The sequence below is a fragment of the Peromyscus leucopus genome, chromosome 1 (genome assembly GCF_004664715.2).
Source record: "Peromyscus leucopus breed LL Stock chromosome 1, UCI_PerLeu_2.1, whole genome shotgun sequence".
NCBI lineage: Eukaryota > Metazoa > Chordata > Mammalia > Rodentia > Cricetidae > Peromyscus > Peromyscus leucopus.
The window spans coordinates 165,088,156-165,108,907 of record NC_051063.1 but is presented as its reverse complement, the minus strand read 5'-3'; the positions used below and the strand labels follow the sequence as shown (position 1 = coordinate 165,108,907).

Here is a 20,752-nt window from a genome sequence, read left to right as displayed (position 1 = left end):
GAAACTTGCCTTTGTGAGAGAAGAATTAAAAGGGGCAAAGATATGCAGATGTGATCCTCTGTATTAGTCTCTGGCTTGGAAGGTAAAGTAGAAGAGGGAGAAGATGAAAGGCAGGTGTTAGCTTTACTTTTTTTTTTTTTTTTTTTTTTTTTTTTTTTTTTTACAACTGGCAGGTGTAAGGGAAAGGAAATGAAAATTAGGTGTGAGCAAAACAGCCATTCCTGAGACCCACAAGAAGAGTTAGGTAACAAGCAGGGAGGGAGTGAAGTTTCTCAAACTGTCCAAGGTCTCTTGAAAAGTTCCATCTCTTTACTGTGGACTTCTGTAAAATCAAACACAGGCTATATACCTCTATCCAAGAGGGAAGAACCAGGGTATAGTCACAGATCAAAACAAAACTAAGGTCTAGCAGTATAAAGGTCAGTGTCAGACATCTGGGACCCATGATCTGGGCTCCAAAGGGATTGTCAGTGGCACCTCTCTGCCTCTATGTATACAGCACACACACAGCTTGTCTCCTAGGTGCAGGTCAGCTCCACTACATGGCTGCTGCTGCCCTCAATGGTCATCCCATGGTGCTGGCATCTCCAAAATGCTGTGGTCCGCACTGAAACTGGGCTGCACCTTCACCAGCAGCCTCTCCTGGTCTCTCTTCAGGGACTCTGATCCTGCCATGTGTTGCTAAGACTCATCTTCAGTCCTGGGGCTTCTGCTGCGGCTGAGGTTGCACCTCACCCGTGGCCTCTCTGGGCCTCTCTTCATGGATTCCAGTCCTGCTGCACAGTACCAATCCTCATCTGCTCTCCGTGACCCCTTCATGCCTTTTCAGTACCACCTCAGTGACTCTTCCACATGACCAAGTTCGGCTGTCAGCAGAAGTTACCAGCATGGCCCCTCTGGAACACAGTTTCTGTGTGCCAACACTAAAGAAATACTTCCCAGAAGATTTCACCTCAATGATGCTGGTCTCTTCTTAACCACTGATGATTTCTCAGCTTCTGCTGACCAGCATCAATTGTCTCAGTAGAACTGAGACTGAAAAAGGTTTCACTTGAATGATGCTGGTCTCTTGTTAATTACAGCTGATTCCCCAACTGACCAGAACCACATATTCTTAATTCAAAGTATCACACATCTCCAATGGAGTCTTTGCTTCCTTTGAAACTCTAGAAGACAAGCCTCCATTGTTTGCACTGCTCCCAGCATTATCGTCTAGGTTCCTACAATAGATCATTAAACTCTGAACACTTAATGACTTTTCTAGCTCAAAGTTCCAAAGTCCTTTCACAATCCTCCTCAAAACATGGTCAGGTCTGTCAAGAAATACCCTACTCCTGGTACCATTTTCAGTCTTAGGTTTCCTACTGCTGCGATGAAACACCATGACCAAGAGCAGCTTGAGGAGGAAAGGGTCTATTTCAGACACCAGTCCATCATCCGGGAAAATCAGAGCAGGTGCTCAAGGCAAGAACCTGGAGGTGGAACTGATCCTGAGGATTTGGAGAAGCGCTTCTTACTGGCTTGATCAGCTCACTTTGGTATTGCACCCAGAACCACCCCTTACTCATATGTTGCATGACACACAATGGGCTGGGCACTCACAGAAAATCCCTAGTTAAGAAAATGCACTGCCGACGACAGACAAATCTTACAGGATCATTTCCTCACTGGAGTCTCCAGTATCAAATAACGTGTTGATGATAAACTAGTCAGGACAGGGTGGGTACGTGCTTCTGATCAGAGCTAAAGTTACAGGTGCTTGTGAGCTACCTGATGTGGGTGCTGGAAACTGTACTCAGGTCCTCTGCAAGAGAATTGCATGTTCTTAACCTCTGAGCTACCTTTCCAGCCCCTCTCCAATGGTTTCTGCATCAACTTATTGCTTGAGTTCCTGTCTTGACTTCCCTCAGTGATATGAGCATTTTTTATAGACTTGGGCATGTGAGAGGCAGTATTCAATGCCCAGTTCACTGGTCTTGAGAGAAATATATTCACAAGGGAATTCAGAGAGACTTTGCTTCGGCAGAAACCTCAGAATTGTATGATGTAAAGTCTCTGAAAATCAGCCACAGAGGACACAGTATTCTGGCTAAGAGTGATGTTCCTGATGGTTCCTCCATGGGTCCATATCTCTACATACTAGGGAGAGGTTTCCTTCCGAGGCGCTGACCTGTGAAAGCTGAGGGACGCATAGTGTACTTCTTGCTCTATCCCCAAGGTGGGGTCCTCAGCATGGCTGTGAACCTTGGAGTCCTGCTGTTGACACTGTGTGGAGAGAAAGAAGAAAGTCAGGGTGGGCCTGGGGGCAGAAAAGGTTATGGAAATGAATTCATTCCAACAAGACATTCATTCACTCCGATGAAGCGTTTCTGAAGTGTCAGTTGATTACACAACACTGATTTATTTGTTCTTTCCACTCATTTGTATGTGTTGCTTCCATTATCCCCAGCCACCCACGCTGCTTTCCAGATTCCACGGCCATCTCTGAAGGACCTAGGTGGAAAATACTATTATTTTACCCATTTTACCAACAGGAAAACCAAGCCTTAAGGAGGCTGGGTCTTTTACAAGGTCACCAATCTACTGAACATGAACTGCACCCCAGATCTCCCTGAGATGTTTCATGTGCTGAAGATGGATCACAGAGAAACAAGAGATGGGTCACGTAACTCAGGTGTTAGAAGGATGAAGCTTCATGATGGCTGGTATTGTGGTCACATATGTGAACTGGAGGGAGGCCAAAGGACAGCAGTTTCCCCAGAGCCTAGCTTCTCTTTTTGGGTCTCCAAGTGGTGGGAACACTATGGGAGTCCTGCTGCCGCAGGCCTGAGATGTCTGTCACAGACAAATGTGTGGCATGCTCTGGAGACTGATATGGACTGGACACTGATAGAAACAGCTGATAGTTACAAAGCACAGCCACTTCCTGCTACTGGCCCATTTTCCAGCTCTGATTAAATGCAAGTTTTCTCAAAAGCATGCTTAGCACCCATAGTGCCCACCCCCTCACCTCCCTTTCTCGCTCTAGTTCCTGCTGGTAAGAGGGATTTCTTTCCATTCAGCTCCCAGACCTTTGAGTATCAAAATCAGCTTGATTTCGTTAAATACCAGTTCCATTCTCACTCCTGGCCTCCTGTAGGACACTCAGTCCCTTCCTTGGCACCCTGTCATCACCTGTGACCACAGGACACATCTCTGCACTCTCCTCACAGATGGCTCTGCTCAGTGGCTTCTCCTCCCAGTCTCCTTGCCTCTTCTGCTTCATCTCTATGACTCTGAGTGATGGCAGGTTTAGTGCATTCTGTGTGGGCTTTCCTAGTATTTGTGGTTTCAACCACATTAGACCTTGATGTGGAGAGTCCGCTGACCCCAGGCTCTGGTATCTACTGTCCATTTTCACCTGGACATCTCAGAGACTCCTCATCCTTTTAGGAACCAGAGTGATGGTTCTTTTCATGATTTCCTCCATGTGCAGGGCTGGCTGTGTGCATTGACAGCTCAGTTCTTTAAACTATTCATGGCAACCACAGAATTGTGATGTGTGACCTCTATGAGTCATCTATGACACATACGAGATGGAGACGGCAAGCTGTTTTGCAAATACACAGGCATTCATTTACCTCTTGAGTCTTCCTTAGAGGTGTATGCAGAATATCACTCTCATCCAGATCCATCATTTGGACCTGGACTGGGTCAACACCTCTGTTTTTGTGTTGTATTTTGTTCTTAGAAACAGAATCTCATTGCGTAGCCTAGGCTGGCCTGGAACTTGTCCCCTGGTCTCACACTCCATGGATTGGCACTACACTATCTATTCAGAAGCATCAGACATTCTTTGTGACATACTGCAGAGAAGGACCTGGGATGTACAGGGGCTGGGTGCTGATTGGGTAGGGGGACACAAGTACCATCACAGAGATGGAGAGACATCAACAGAAGCATGTTCAGGGATTGATGACTGTGTTTGTGATGTTCTCGTCTGGGCTTTTGACCCTGGAGGTGCTGCTTCTCTTGGGAAGAGAGTTTCTAGGGACAATGAAAGACCTGGCTGCATGTGCATCTTTCCCATGCAAACCCCAGTCCTACATCTAACCCAACCTTATCCTTTAGGGAGCTCTGACACAATGAGCCTCTGTCCTTCTACCCCACAACCCCAGGTTCGGTTACCAGGTGAATAGAAATAGCCTTGATGTTCAGAGTGGCTGATTGAAGCTGCCCAGCCTGCCCAGTCTGCTCACCCTGTTCCATTAATTCTTTCTAATGAACTCCACAGTCAGGGCTCCTGTCTATGTTGTCCCCTCACCTTCACTGATGATGAACAGACCTGATGTTGCCTCATGTAGCTTTACATGGCCCAGCAAGCCCCTCCTTCCTAGAAAGCGATTTCTATACTCTTTTTCAATAGCAAACAAAGGTCTAATGATTGGCAGGCCTCACTATACTTAAAGACCACATGTATATCAAGACCATCAGCAAGGGGGAAGCGACATGTTCCGATCTGTATATGCTTAACGGGATGCCACCATGTTCTCCTCCCACAAGGAAGTGTCCCAAAGGCTCCAGGGTCCCTGTGGCACTTACCTGGGAAAGTGACTCAGCAGTGGGGTGCATGTGGCTCATGCTCACTGCAGTCCTGGCTGCTTTCTTTCTGTGTGCCTTCACTCTGATGGGAGGCAAAAGACTCGGTCAGCCTGGTTTCCTCAAACTAGGGGTTATGGTCATGATCATAGAATATATGACCATGATAGATCTAAGGAGCACTTGTCAAGTGTCCCTTATGACATGATTGTGACAAGAACTACTCTTACTTCCTAGACATCTAGACATCTAGATGGGGCAGATCTGTGCTTGCCAGAGGCTGCCACCTGGGTTCTCAACACCCTGCAGCCTGTGCTCTGGTCACATGTTCTCACAGCCCTCTCAGTCCCTTCCTCTTCGTATCCCCAGTCACCCGTCCCTGACCCAGAGCTGAGGCTCACATGAAGAAGACGAGGCAGGTGGAGACGGAGAGCAGCGCTGTCACACCAGCACCCCCGATGGCTCCCAGAATCACTCCTGAAGCTGATTTTCCTCCTGGGTTCCCTGCTGAAGGAAACTTAGGTGAGCTCTGATCTTGATGAGCAAGCCTGTACCTCTCCAGGGCTCTCATCTCTGAGATGGGGTCCAGTCACAAAGTCTGTTCCCCACCACAGGAGCTTGTTTTTTTCTAGAATCTCAGATAAAGCACACAGTCCACCTGAGCCCTCTTGTCCAGGTTGTGTTCCTGCCCACTGGAGTCCATCTCTCCCAGAACCCATGTCCTCTCTACCTGGAACCTCTACATCAAACACACAGACAAATAATGAGGAGGACAGTTCTCCCCAGAGCACTGGAAAGATGCTAAGCGATCTTGATGTAATGTTGAAATCTGTGAAAGTCTCTGTGAGGGTTAATGTTTCATTCTTTATTCTTGTTGTAAGGCTTCCTTCTGAAGTTTATTTTCTCATAAGTAGGCAAGGATGTTGGGAGATGGGGCAATCAGATTCCCCAGTCACTGGGTGTTGGATTGTCTCTTGCTGCTTTGGCTCCCTTGAGCAAAAGCGTTCTTAGTTAAGCAGCAAGCAGCTAGCTACTCTGTGTTTATGCAAACACCATACAGCCCCCAGCTCACAGCTGGTTATCTTGGTTCCTGAAGGGCCAGCCCCAGCCAGAGGGGTTTGGAAGAGTTTATAGGGGACTTTTTGCTTTCACAATTTTCAAAGAGCTCCAAATGACTCTGAAACTATTTTAACTGGAACCAGAGTGGAAGCATTTTCCCCAGTGGCTGAAGAAAGGGACACCCCCCCATCCCCCATCCCCCCCCCCCCCCCGTGAAGAGGTGAGGCTGTGATTGGTCCAAACACCCTTTTAGCTTATAGACACGGGCTGCCTTAGCTTCTTTCAGAGTGGGCTGAGAAATATAGGTGTCACAGCATTAGGTTCCGTGAAAAGCTTCTCTTGAAATGTTTTTCTGGTCTTTTTTCAGTAGTGTAGGCTGAACTGGTACCAAGAAGAAGAAAGTAGAAGCGAAAGCATAGTGGGGTGTAGCCCGCTGAGAGAAAGGGAACAGTTATTGGCCAGTCAGCAGGCAGCATGGAGGGGACAAGGCAGCCAGCCTCTGACACCTTCAGAATCTCCAACAGAGGAAGAAGAAGCCATCAGAAGGAGAGCAACAGGAGAGATGGAGAGCTGAGAGGAACCGAGAAGAAAGTTATGAATGTATGTGGAGTCAGAGGACAATACAGCCCAAGAACCCGGAAGGTTTCCAGGGAGCTTTCAAGTCAGAGAACTTCCCTCAGCCTGGGCAGAACTGTCACTCTGGTAGGGCTAGTGGTCCTAACACAATTGCAGAAGTGGAACACTAGGAGCTGCCTCCTGCCTCTGCTCCGCCTGCCTCTGCTCATTGCTGCCAAACACCCAGGGAACAGGGGTCAGAAAGTGATGAAGACCATTACAAGCTTCTTGACCAACTATGGTTTCTACCCCAAGAGAGCAAAAAGATGACGCCCCCCCCCCCCCACTATGTGCTGGTAACAGCAGGACCAGAATCCTGCTCTCTGAAGCATCCAACTACAGACAGTGACAGAGAGTGCATGGATTCATATTCTCCTCTCTCTTCTTCCCAAGGATGCTATCTGAGTCCCTCTCCAGGTCTCTTTTGTCCATCCCTCAGGGTCAACGTGACTGTTAGTGCCTACGGAGAGGGTGGATGAGAGTGGTTAGGAGGGTGGTTGTTGGAGCCTTGAATCAGACCCAGAGAGCCCACGTGGTTCTGCCTGGCTGTGCTTCCTGGGATCCTCCCACACAGATTCAGGTAGCTGTTTCAGCATCTCCTGTCCACACTACCGAGGGAATCTCCTCTGCTCTTATAGGCTCTTTGTCCAGTAAAGACCACATGCCATTAACAGCGTGAACAGGGCAGGGTAGGGAGTGTGCTGATGGTTGGGCAGAGGTCAGGGTTAAGAGCTTCAGGACTGGCAGCAAGCAGCAACATCAGTAACAACAGTAATGTTGACAAAGCATCCCCAAGAGACTTTTAGAGTTGAGCTAACATTCTGGTTGACACCATTATGGTGGAGCCCATCATACACGTGTCAAATAGTGGACCCTGATGTGACCTGTGATCTCTAGGCCATGGTGACATGTCTGTGAAGACTCATCCTTCGTGGCAATGGAGCATCTCATGGTGTCACAGGAGGCTGTGCACTGTGTCATGGTGTCACAGGAGGCTGTGCACTGTGTCATGGTGTCACAGGAGGCTGTGCACCGTGTCATGGTGTCACAGGAGGCTGTGCACTGTGTCATCGTGTCACAGGAGGCTGTGCACCGTGTCATGGTGTCACAGCAGGCTGTGCACTGTGGGTGCGGCGGGTGTGTAGGAAATTCTGGTATTTACCACTCACTTCTACTGCGGAACTTAAGCCAATCGGAAAACTAAAGATCATTTTATAAAAATTCCCCCAGGAGGGTCACTGACTGGAGGAAAAACATCTGTACAGAGGGACAGGGGAGAAGTTACTGGTCTCTCATGGATATCCCTGCAAGTATCAGAAATCCCTGGGGAGGAGGCTTGATGAGTGGTTCATGATGAATATTCCACATCAAGTCTGAGTGAAGTTGGTTCAGCTACGTTCCCAGTAACTGCTGGCCACATCCTGGGAGGCATAGATTGAGGGTTCTCTGTAGCATATGAACAGAGAATGGGGTTCTCTCTTTACTTGGGGTGAGCATGAGGTAAGGCAGCAATCTTGGTTCTCTGTAGCATATGAACAGAGAATGGGGTTCTCTCTTTACTTGGGGTGAGCATGAGATAAGGCAGCTACCTTTGACACCATCCCAGAAATCAGCCTAGTAGAGGAACAGGCTCTGGTGCCCTTCTGTGTCCCTAGTTCACCAGGTTTTCAGGATTCACCCACCATGGTTCTCCAGCCCCATCTTCCTGTCTCTACATCCTCATGGACAGGGTGTTTTGTCTTTACTCACAGGTGACATTGAGCTGGATGGTCCTTTCCACAGTCACACCAGCTCCAGGGAAGGCCACCTGACAGGTGAGGTTGGTGCCATGGTCCTGAGGCCTGGGTGTGAGGGTCAGCACTGAGGAGAGAGTGGTCCTTGGGCCCAGGGAGGTGAGGGCAGCTGACATCCAGGAGAAGATGGGGGGTGTCCCCCTCTCACAGGCCCAGGGCACAGAGCAGGTCAGGTTTCTGGGATAGCCAGGCTTCAGGGTCTCCAGCGGGAGGATGTGGGGGTTGTATGTGAGGGCTGGTGAAGAGAGGGGAGCCATGTAGGATCAGGTAGTGGGTGAGGTGCAGCTGGGAGAAAAGGCCTGACTCTGCTCTAGCTCCTGTGAGAGTCCTGATGCTCCAGCCTCAGCCACTTTCAGAACGGGGTCCCATCCCAGGCCTGTCCTGTGGCACCATGACATTCCCCAATGGTGGGAGCCTACAACTTACCTGTCACATGCACAGACACTGGCTTCACACAGGAACTCCTCTGTGGCTTTTTTTGCTGCTTTCCCATGAAGAAGTAGGAACCGTTGTCACCTCTTTGTGCATCTCTGATATCCAGGGAACAGTTGTTGCTCTTCATGTCCCCTACGAGGTGGAATCGGCCCCGGGTCTCCTTCAGCACTTGCTGTTCTGGGTTGTTTGTGGCCACTGCAGAGTCTTGACTTGTATCAGCCCCTGTGTGGAACCAGGAGCCATAAACAGGATTGGCCCTAGGACCGGTGAATGTGCAGGGCACAAGGACACAGAGGCCTTCCTGTACCAGCACCATCTCCACTTCCGCCTTGTGTCTATCATCCTTGCACTCTGTGGCAGTAGAAGGCTTGGCTCTGAGTGTCCAGTGATGTACCCACACCAAGAGCAGCAGCAGAAGCAGCTGCATTGGGAAGAGTTCCTGGGGTTCTGTGAGTGAGTAGAGATGGGAGGTCAGGTTCAAGAGAAAGTGTTGCAGAATCCTCTGAAGTTGGAAAGAAGCCAGAGACTTCAGTTCACAGAAGAGGAACCACAGAGGGCTCGTGTTCCTACCCTCACCACAGAGTACATGGAAACCCTGAGGCTAAGGCCCCAACAGATGTTAGAGAACCACCTAAAGGAGAGGAAAGAGAGAGTAGGGGAGGGAGAGAGAAGGGGGAGGGGAAGGAGGCAGAGGGAAGGAGGGAGGGGATCCTACCACGGAGTCAGAACCAGACACAGGGGACATATCAGGTCCTCCCACTCTGTTGCACGAATCCTAATTGGTCTTAATAAAAACCCGGAGCCAGATAGCGGGGTAAATACTGAAAGATCAGTGAGGCAAAGGAACACCTCTCACCTCACCAACTCCTCAGCCGAAAAGGCTGAACTCCTTTCTCCTCCTGCCTTATGTATCCACCCAGCCATATCACTTCCTGTCTCAGCTTCCCTAGTGCTGGGGTTAAAGGTGTGTTTCACCACTGCCTGGCCTCTAAGGCTAACTAGTGGCTGGCTTTGCCCTCTGATTTTCAGGCAAGCTTTATTTGTTAGAGCATACACAAAATATCACCACACTAAGTGACCACTTTTCATCTCTTGCTGTGCTGTGGGTCTAGCCTGGGGTCTTTCGTAAACACTCTACCACTGAACTCACCACTAGCCCTTGGTGATTTTGATACTTGACATTTTTATGTAGATCAGGCTGGTCTTGAACTAGTTTTCCCCTATTAGCCTCTCTCTTGCAGGGATTACAGGCACCTATCACACTCAATTTCCTTTTCTTATTGATTAAGCTCATTCTTTAGCATGCATGTATCCAATGCATCATTACCTCTCCTGCTCCCACCCTCACATCTCCCTTTGAACCTTGTCACCCTCTCCATACAGGTCTTTCCCCCACATTAATGTCTTTTGGGTTTGTTTTGTGACCCATGAATTTTAACCAGGACTGTCTGTGTGTCTACAGGTTTGGAGCTATCCACTGGGGCCTGGTGGGCACACCCTTGGGTACTCAATTGAAGACAAATGTCCTCCTCCACAACCCACACAGAAAATAGTTCTGCAATAGTTTGGTTTTCTGTTGCTCTAATAAAACACTGTGACTAACAGCAACTTGGAAAGGAAAGAGTTTATTTCATCTTATAACTTTTAGGTCATACCCTGTCACTGAGTGAAATCAGGACAAGAACTCAAGGTAGGAACCTGGAGGCAGGAACTAAGACAGAGGCCATAGATAAATGCTGCTTACTGGCTTGCAGCTTCTTCCTTGCTCAGCCTGCTTTCTTATACAACCCAGAAACATCTGCCCTTGGATGGCATCTCCCTCTGTGGACTGGACCCTCCTCCATCAATCAGCAATTTAAAAAAATGCCCCATAGACGAGTCTGATGGACACAATTTCTCAGCTGAGGTTTCCTTTCTCAGATCACTCTAGTTTGTGTCAAGTTGACACAAACTATGTCATGCCCTGAAGTCAGCATTTCACTGTACCACACTCAACTTCTGAGTGACTTTCTGGGCACTACTGTTTACAGCATGAGCTGGGGGCCCTCATGCCTGGCCTCAGAGTGTCACAGCCCCCTCTATACTCATGAGGTGGCAGGTACTGAAGGATGCAGGATGCTGTAGGGTTGTGACGAATGTCTTGGCAGGAGGACGGTCTGGGAAAACTGAAGCCTGCACTTATTCACTCATCCATTAATCAAACATACAGTGAGCTCTGAACATTGGTCAGCTGGACATAAGAAGGGACTCCCATGTTCTGGTGCCCCATCTATGGATCATGGGCATTGTCTTAAGAACCTGATCTCAGCCTCCAGTGTGCACAGTCAGAGACGAGTTGCTGGTTCAGATGCTGCTTGTGTCTGTGTCTATTGGAGTTTCCACCATCAAGCTCTCTGTAGCAGCTGCACCATGTCACATTCTGGAGTTTCAGTTCCTCTGTCTGATTCAGTAACTTGCCACTTCCTCTTTTTAGCAATTGTTCTTGAAATGGGTGTGAAGTGATGTCTCATTGTGATTTTAAGTTGTTATTGGCATATATCCTGCAGAGTGTGATTTGATCTCAATCGCCTCTCAATTGCCCTCTCTTCTTGCTTGCTCCCCTCAGCATCTCTAATGGTCTCTCTTCTACTTTCATAGCATTTTGCTTTTTCTAGATTCTGCACATAACAGAAAAGTTTTTTTGGACTTGAAGTTCTCAGTCTGGCTTATTTCACGTAAGAGGTGATGCCCCCCACTCCCGCACCCATACATTATGTTTTTATTATGTTACAATGCAAATAACATTTTTTATTATGGTTTGGGTTTTTTGTTTGTTTTGTTGTTTGTTGGGGTCCACAGAGGTTTCCTAGTGAGATCTGAGCTTGCTTTACACAGTGGGGCTGCATTAGGGGATGGCTTGACCATGTGCGTAGTTACCAGGTGTTTGGAATGTTCTGTACTTGGCTGTGCTGGGAGGAGATCTTTTGTTCCAACCCTTGGCATTCCTTTAAAAGCCCTTTAGAAGAGACAGAAGGCTGCTGGTGAGTGTTGACTCAGGCCCTCCCAAGGCTATTCTGTGTTTCTATCTGTATTCTATCTCTCCTCTGTATTTCTACCTAAATATTTCTCACTTCTCCTTGCTCAAGAGTACCCTGGGGGAAAAAGTGGGGGCAGGCCCCACACAGTTCTTTTGATTTATTTATTTTTATGTTATGTGCATTGGTGCTTTGCCAAGAGTCTTAGATCCCCTGGAACTGCAGTTACAGACAGTTGTGAGCTGCCATGTGGGTGCTGGGAATTGTACCCAGGTCCTCTGGAAGAGCAGTCAGTGCTCTTAACTGCTGAACCATCTCTTCATCCCCCATAACTTGTTTTTTTAATTGCTCACAAAGTTTCATCTTATTATTTTTGTGTGTGCACACGTGCATCCCATGAAGCATGTTGAAGTCAGAGGATGACTTGTGGGAGCTGGTTCTCACCTTCCGCCATAGGTTTGAGGAATTGAGCTTAAGCTCATGTCTTCAAAATTTCATGGGAAAGGCTTTTACCCCATAAACCATCTCACTGACTACTTTTTGTTTGTTTTTTAGACAGGGTTTTACATACCTTGGCCTTCAACTCTCTCTATAGCCAAGGATAACCCCAAGCTCCTGGTTCATCTGTCTTCATTTCCCAAATACAAGTGTGTGCCACCACACATTTTATGTGATTCTGGGGACAGAATTCATGGCTCTGTGAATCCTAGGCAAGGACTCTGCATCTGAACCACAACCTCAGCCTCTATTTTATAGTTCTGACTTGCATATCTTTTAAAACTATTTATTTATTTACTTACTTGTGTGTGTTTTAGATAATAATATAGGACCAGCCTTAATATTATACTATCCCAGGGTGCCCAGAAGCGACGCTACCAGAGCTGTGGGAATGAATCTAGATACCCGGAGCTCTTTCGTCCAACTTGTTTATTCGTCCGCCACCAACATTCTGTCCAAAAATTCAGCCCACTTCTATTGGGGCTCATCTATATCTTTCCTAAGCCAGCAACACCTTCATGTTTACAATACAACATAAGAATTTGCAAGGTCCCCACCAGAAGCTTCCTGGCAACTTCATTTGCAACCCAAAAAGAGGAAGAGGATAAAGGCAGAGTTAGTTAGGAGCTGGACTAAATCAGAGAAGGAATTTATGTGCTAGGAATCTATCCTTACTGTGGTTAGGTGAAAACATGACGAGTCTATCATAAATGTGCTCAAACTATAAACTTACAGGTGATAGGGTAAAGAAATCTGTAAGTCATTAAAAATAAAACTGCCACTATTTTTCTCTGCTACGAGTTTTCTGACAGGGTGGGGGAGGAGTACTGACAGCTAGTCAATCTGCATCACAGCTTGGAGCGCCTGGTGAGGGGAAACCCCTTTGATCTAAGAAGTTGCTCTGGGGCAGTGGAAGATCTGAACTTGATTTGCACAATAAACAAAGCTATGCACATCTTTGGATGTGGCTAGAAAGAAATATTTGCAAAAGGCAGATACCCAATTCAAACGCTAAAAATGGGAGCTCAGAGCCAGAAAGTTCTGCCTACAGGACTTTATCCAAGCACTTTGAGCATATAAGCCTAAGAGGGAGGTTCACACATTGACACATTCTGGGAGAAATATAAGCGCAGGGAATTCATAGCAATACGCAGCTAAATATTAAAGGTGTGAAACACCAAATATTCTGTGATAAATGACTTTCCATTTGACAGACCCTTGGCTGGTATAAGGTTACTATATACAGCTGGAGTTTCTATTTCATATCCTTGTGGGTCGTGACACTTCCTGCTTTCTCGTTCAATAAGTGAAGTGTATGGATTTCTCTTTGGGCTACTTGTACCACTGATCCTAAGCATCTGAAGATGACTGGAATAAGAAATAAAAGTACAATGATTAGTGCTCCCATAGCTCCTACACTTATAAGGAGATCCAAAACGAGTTGTTATTCATGAATTCTTTTACTGAATAGGCGAAATAGTTAGTTACTTCTACTGCAGAGGAAAACTGGAGTCTGGGATGGCTGACGGCACTAATCTGGGAGTGTAGCGTGTCTATATTTACACCTAGCTGGGAGCTATTCCAGACACCTCTCAGGTGAGCTTGCACCTGTTCCCAGAACATATCTGATCCATTGAAAGGCAAAGAGGTGACACAAATCCATTTGTAGTCAGCGTGACACGATGCTGTTAAATGTGTCTTAATATTCTGAATCTGATAAAGTATGGCCTCTTCTAAGACATTTATTCTATCTATTAATCCGTGATCAATTCCTTCCTGAGTGACTGAAGCCATAGACACATTCTTAGATAAGGAATTAACATGATGAACAGTTTGTGTCTGTTGAGTTAAAGCTGTGGCAGACCCAGCTACTGAGGCTACAATAGATATCAGAGCAGCTATACCAAGGATAAGTTCAGCTACAAAACTTTTGTAGAGAAAAAAACTCTTTAGGTGAGAAAGTTTAGCAACATGTTTTAAGTGAATATAGCAGGGTCCTCATACCAGGGTGAAGAAAGGTATACAGGCAAAAGTACTTGGGAGGGTTGATGAAGGATAATGAAAGCTTTAGGGTTAGTTGTGGAGTTTATACAATTAGTTAGATAGCAGTCCTTGCAGTACATATCAAAAATTGATCTATTGGTACAATGTTCAGGGTACCTGTCTCACCTGAGTATAGGATGGCAAAGGGAGACATAACACAAGCCTGGATATAGAGAAAATTATAATTAGGCTGTGCAGGGGGGTTTAAGGCCACCATGATCAGTGGCTGCTAGCAATCTATACAGCTGAGTCTGAGGTTTGGGAGGATGAGAAGGTAATGACACATAGATAGTGTTGGTTAAGCGGTGGCGCTTGTGGTTGGCCACAGCCCGAGGGGGCCATGCTGATGGATGTTGTGGTGGCAGAAGAATCACTAGTCATAGTTACCTTTTTAGAGCTTTATTGGGAGAGAAAGGGGGCGAGAGAGAGAGAGAGAGAAAAGAGAGAGAAAGACCATGTAGAGGAAGAGAATATGGAAGGAGAGAGTATGGAAAGAGAGAGCATGGAAAAAGAGAACACAGAGAGGGCCTGCCTACTTTTTAGGCTAGTGACGTGATTAAGGACATAATCTTTACATCCCAGACTTTTGCTTATTATAAAAAAAAAAAAAAAGCAGGTAGATGGGAATAGGGGCATCATTCCTCTCAAAAACTGCTTCCAGTTGGCTTTTGGATGCCAGTTGGCTTTTGGGGGAATGGAGAAGGGGAGTCTTCTGAGGTAGACAGACGTTGTGGGATGCTGTCTGCCATTCGTTTGCTCTGGAGACATGTATCCCTCTTGGCTGTGGCTGGGAACCTTCTGTCTGACAAGATGATGGTGACACAGAAAAAAGCTTAGAGAGAAAAGAATCATTATTATTTTATGTTGATGTGGACAAGTGCCAATTTTCCAAAGGAGGGGACATGAGTTACATCCATTTGCCATAAATCACAAGGCCACAGGCCTCGTGGATTAACTCCCATAGGGAGAGAATTTGTAGTAGGAGGACAGACATTACAACTATGCACAATGGATCTGGCACCTTCTCAGGGAATTTGAAATTGAAAGTGGAGCACTGTGGCATTTTGATGGTGCAAGGCATGGCTTTTTTGAGCTGCTTCCGTGGAGTAGGCTATGACCCTTGTTAGAGAGTCAGCCATATGATTCCCTTCATGAATGGGACCTGGAATCATCTTTGACCAATAAAGAAAGAATGAGTCCTAGACTGAATGAGCTCCTGCAATTCTGAAAGCAAGTTTAAAATTGTAGAGCAATTAGAAGGGATGGGGGCAGTCTCTATATGTGGAAATAATCTAACTATATATTGGGAATCTGTATGTAAATTAAAGCTTTTGCCCTTGAGTCTCTCAAAGGCAGTAATTACAGCTATCAATTTGACTCTCTGAGCAGAGGTTTCCTGTGTAGGGAAGGATTCTTTAAAACCATCAATAATTAGTGCAGCTCGGTCTGAAACAGAGCCATCAGTGAATACTAGTGCTGCTGGAAGCGGCAATGGATCTGATTTAGTTCTATATGGAAAAATTACAGGATGTAAGCCTATGAATTTTAACAGATAATGGTCTGGTAGTTCATATGAAGGGGTGCCAGGATGTCCTATTTGAGCTACCTGCCAATCTACAGACTCATAGGACAGGATATTGTGTTGTTCAGCTGTATAAGTGTAGTGCCTGCGCTACTACTTGTTCACCATGTCCGAGCGAGGGGCTGATGATTAAAACAGAGACAAGACAGTGGGTCATTTGTCTCAGTAGAATGCCCTTTACTGAAGGAGGGAAGAGGCCTTAAATACAGGCTTCTTGCATCCTAGCTGTTTACACCAAATGCAGGATACACAAACAAGGAACCTCCGGTAAGCTGTTTAGGAGGAAAAAAAACAGCAGGGAATTAGCATAGGGAGGACATCTGATCAAGGTCAGCAAGCAAGGCAACAGCTACCCAAGGAAAGGGGGTCAGGGCCCTACATATAAGGAAGGATTATCATATGGACATCCTGTCCAAACAATTCTTTACTTCACTTCCTTCCCTTAGCCAATAGAGGCAACTAGAGAAGTATAAGCTGTCACAATCTTTTTAAATTCTAGAGGCCCCCTTGCCACAAGCAGGCAGTGGGCATATAAACAGTAGGCAAAATAATCAGACTCCTTGGTATAATCTATACGAAAGAGTCTTTTAGAGTTAAGTCCTTTTTCTATCAGAGCCAAGGAGGCTTTAGCCTCAGGCATTAATTTTTGTGGTGATCTTGGGTTAGGGTTACCATAAAGGATATCATATAAGGGTTTAAGTACCATCGTGGGTATATCCAAATAACTACATACCCAGGAAACATCCCTGAGCAATTTTTGAAAATCATTTAATGTTTTTAAGCAATCCATTCTTAATTGAAGAGGTTGTGGGGAGACAAAGCCCATGTGGATAACATGTCCCAAATATGAGAAAGGAGGCTGAATTTAGATTTTTTTCAGGGGGCACTTGGAGCCCATATAAAGTCAATTGTTGGACTAGAAATTGTAATGCCTTCTGCAGATATGCTCTGTCAGCATGATAAATCAATATATCATCCATGTAATGAACAAGATAAATATCAGAATACATTTTATGAACTTGCAAAAGTGCTGTACTTGCAAAAGTGCCGTATCCACAAACTTCTGACACAAGGTTGGGCTAGTTTTGCTTCCTTGGGGCAAGGTTCTCCACTGACACCTCTGATAGGGTCTATGGAAATTTGGAGAAGGTAAAATGCTGACAATCCTCAGGATGAAGGGGTATGGTAAAAAAAAAAAAAAATCTTGTAAATCTATGATGATTATATTTTGATTTTTAGGGTTGGTCATAGGGGATGGCAAGCCAGGCTGTAAGGTCCCCATTGGCTCCATGATTTCATTTAATTTTTTAAGATCTTGTAACAGCCGCTACTTGCCTGAATTTTTCTTAATAACAAATATTGGGGTGTTCCACAGGCTGGTGGATGGTTCTAAATGCCCCCTTTCAAGCTGTTCCTTAACCAGACAGGTAGCAGCTTCAATTTTCTCAGTACTTAAGGGCCATTGTTCAACCCAGATGGGAGTGTCAGACCTCGATTTAATGGGGTGGGCAGTTAGGGGAACAGTGGCCCCTAGGGTAAATTTTGATATCCTAGGCCAAGTCTGTCATTTTTTATTTCTGGAATAATGGGCTCAATTCTACCTTGGCCCTGTTTACCCAAGCCCTTCTTGGGATTATAACCCATCTGTAGCATTTGAGCTGAAACTATTTCATTATCAGAGATTAATAAAAACACCCATCTGTTGTCTCTTCCCTTCCCCATGACGTGATGGGTATGGAAGGAACAACATATGGACAGAATGTGCCATGATTTTTTCCATCTGACTATCTCAATATCCCTGACCTTCTGGTTACATTATTAGCTTGACCTAGGCCTACTAGAGATGAAAGGGTAACAATCGTTTCCCAGGTATTTGGCCAATCTCTTCCAGAAATGCAAGAAATGTCTGCACCTGTGTCTAAACAACCAGTTATCTTTTTCCCTTGTACTGTAAGAGTTTTTGTTGGTCTGGAATTTTTAATTTCCTGAATCCAGAAGGCCATATCACTAGAACCGAGGCCAGCAGCTCCTCTAGGCGCTGCAGAGGCTGAGCTTCCCATGACCTGATATGGGAACAGAAATATTTGCGCTATGCGCTGTCCTGGATGGATCTGAATTGTTTTTGTTGGGGGTTGTACAATAATCTTAATTTCTCCAGTGAAGTCAGGGTCGATCACTCCTCGGGCAATTTTTTACCCTGTACAGCTGAGGAACTGCGTCCTATTATTAAACCCAGTGTCCCACGTAGATCACATGGTTGCACTGCACACTTTACACAACCATGCAAAGCCATGGGGTCCTGGTCACGTGAGACGTTTTGACTTGGAAATGGCTATTTTGACCCGGAAATGGCAAGGCAGAAGTGTCCAGGTCCGCCAGGCATGCACAACCATGGGGGTGTATTGTGAATCCCTATCATCCCAGACTCTTGTTTTTTTTTTTTTTTTTTTTAAGAAAAAATGGTGGATGAGTGGTTATGGGGCATCATTTCTCTCAAAGACTGCTTCCGGCTGAATGGTGGGCATCAGTTAGCTCTTGGGGAAAACGTGGAGGGTAGCTTGTGAAGTCCTGGGATGATGGTGGGAGTTCTGTCATCCCTTGTTCTGCAGCTGCCCATCCTTCGTGGTATGGCTGGGAACCTTTTGTCTGACAAGATACTGGTGACAGAAAAAGCTTAGAGAGAAAAGAATCATTATTTTATTTTTGGAGTTGACATTTATCTGAAGTAGATCTAGCCTGTCCAGGTAAAGACATGTTAAAAAGGTGGCTGTGAGAGAATTAATGATTATTATGGTGTTTTAGTACTCTGCTTAATTTTTACCTGAGACAAGCCTTATTAGAGGTAGTTTATTTAAGGCACCTGATTCCTTCATTAGTTTAGCATTTAGGAAATGCAGGTGATCAGTTGTTGAGTATTGAACAATGATAGACTGTTATATTACATTTTTTCTTACCGCCTGGATATTTCTGATGATCCTTTTGCCTCTGGCTCTGTATGGCCCTAGTTGGGAAAGGAATTGGTGACAAGGCAGTGGATCCTGATGTCCTCTGGAGCTTGAGAGAACAAGACCCTGTTGGTTTTGATGTATAAGAAGAACGATTTTTTTTCTGGGATGGAGGTGAGATAAAAGGTTTTAGATGAGACAGGTGGACCCAGTGAGGAAAGCCCTTGAGTTTAGCACCTGTAGGAGTTACAAGAATTACTTTGAAGGGTCCCTGCCACTTAGGGGAAACGAGTGAAGGGCACTGGCCTGGAGGAAAGAGAAGAACCTGATCCCTGATGTGGATTGGAGGTGGACAATAATTGTCACATGGCTGAGGTAATGAACAGTCTGCAAAGCTCCATAGGATAGACCTTAAGTGACATAAAAGCTGAGTTAACAGGCTATGTGGAATAGATGGAGGGTTGGATAAAAGACCTGGTGTTAGAAATGGCCTTCCATACATTAGTTCAAATGAAGAAATTGAAAGAGGCTTTTTAGGAAGGGCCCTGAGCCTGAGAAGAGCTAGAGGCAATAATCTTACCCAGTCAAGGTGAAGTTCCTGTGACATCTTAGTAAGAATAGTTTTTAAAGACCGGTTGGTATGCTCCACCTTTTCTGAGGATTGAGGGCAGTATGGGATATGAAAATGCCAAGGATTGTTAAGAGCCTTAGCTAATGTCTGAGAAATATGACAGGTGAACTCCAGTCAGACTGGAGAGAAGCAGGAACCCCAAACCGAGGAATAATTTCTCGGAGAAGGAGGTCTGCAACTGTCTGAGCCTGCTTATTAGAAACCGGGTATGCCTCCACCCAATTTGAAAATGAGTCTACCATCACGAGGAGATATTTAACTTTCCTGATGGTAGGCATATGGGTAAAATCGAGCTGCTAGTCCGTCTCTGGAAGGGAACCTCTAGCCTGGTGGGTGGGAAAAGGCTGACCCCTGTACTTGGTATTGGGATCTGTTTTTTGGCAGATCTCACAAGAGGCAGTAAAAGTTCTTAAGAACTGTAAGTCCACAGAGGTGGGCTGCAGGTAAGCTTTTGTGAATTGAAACAGAGCAAGATTATTAGGATGAAAGAGCTGGTGTAGATAGGAAAGAATTTGTCTAGTGTTTGGAGTTCCCTGTGAGGGTGTGGGCTGCACTGTATGGATTCCCTGTGGTGGGTGAGGTGAGACTTGGCCCTGGAGGGCCGCTGTTCTGGCTGCCTGGTCAGCCTGGTTGTTTCCCTTAGAGATGATAGAGCTATCGGTCTGATGAGACAGGCAGTGGACAATTCCTATAGCCTTGGAGAGGTGGGAAGCCTCCAGCATGGCCATTATTTGGCCTGAGTTAGATATGGATCCTCCTTTTGCTGTGAGAAGGCCACGCTCCCTCCAAATAGCAGTCTAGGACAGGAGGATATGAAAAGCATATTTGGAGTCTGTGTAAACATTTAGAGGTTGTCTCTGTGCCAAGTGGAAGGCACAGGTGAGAGCTATCAGCTCAGCCTGTTGGTTAGTGGTGTGTGTGGGTAATGCCTGTGCCTCTATTATCTCAGTATTTGACAGTACGGCATAATCTGCTTTATGGGTCCCTTCATATAAAAAGGAGCTGCCATCTGTGTACCAGGTATAAGTAGCCTGAGGTGATGTGCCCTCCTGTATGTGTGAAGGGTGAGGTAACAGAGCCTCTAAGGTTTCAGTGCAGGAATGAGAAGGAAAATAGTCAGCAGTAGGTTGAGGGAGGAGGCTTGAAATATTAAGAGGTGGACAAGTCTGGAAAGTAAGTGTAACATCTTCTAGTAATGCCACCTGGAGAGAAAGAACCAGGGAAGGAGGTAAAGTTTGTAAGCCTTTATAAGCTAAGGAAACTGTTTATGCTGGCCAAAATGTGGGGGGCTCACCAATCGAAAAAGCGGTGTTGCATTCAGGTTTGTGAGGCCAGTCAAATGGACAGTGGTCTGTTGCATACAGACAGAGTCCTTGGTTTACGGGTTTCCAGGTGCAGAGAGCCCGGAAGCCCCCGTTTCATTACAGCACCAGATGTTAGTTATTCAGCAGTGCTCTTACCCTGTGAGGAAATGTCATGAAACACGACAGAATCCACTAACAAGAATTTTATTAAGATAGGAAAGAGAGACAGACGTGACAGGCCTGTGAAAACACACA

General features: G+C 45.9%; 1 protein-coding gene across 3 annotated transcripts; it reads right to left on the bottom strand.

Moving 5' to 3' along the window:
* Positions 1 to 287: 287 nt before the first annotated feature.
* Positions 288 to 9,093, bottom strand: LOC114683936 (myeloid cell surface antigen CD33-like). Of its 3 annotated transcripts, none has more exons than XM_028858309.2 (5): positions 8,472 to 9,092; positions 8,002 to 8,280; positions 4,980 to 5,085; positions 4,582 to 4,663; positions 288 to 2,265 (listed from the first exon to the last, which is right to left on the bottom strand). In XM_028858309.2, exons 1-5 carry the CDS (start codon positions 8,905 to 8,907, stop codon positions 2,140 to 2,142), a joined length of 1,029 nt encoding a protein of 342 aa, XP_028714142.1. In that variant the 5' UTR covers positions 8,908 to 9,092; the 3' UTR covers positions 288 to 2,139. The 3 variants fall into 3 exon arrangements, with proteins under 3 accessions (XP_028714142.1, XP_028714143.1, XP_037055883.1); XM_028858310.2 differs by having other exon boundaries at positions 4,980 to 5,082; XM_037199988.1 differs by lacking the exon at positions 288 to 2,265 and adding an exon at positions 2,342 to 2,493 and having other exon boundaries at positions 8,472 to 9,093.
* Between the last annotated feature and the right edge of the window lie 11,659 nt (positions 9,094 to 20,752).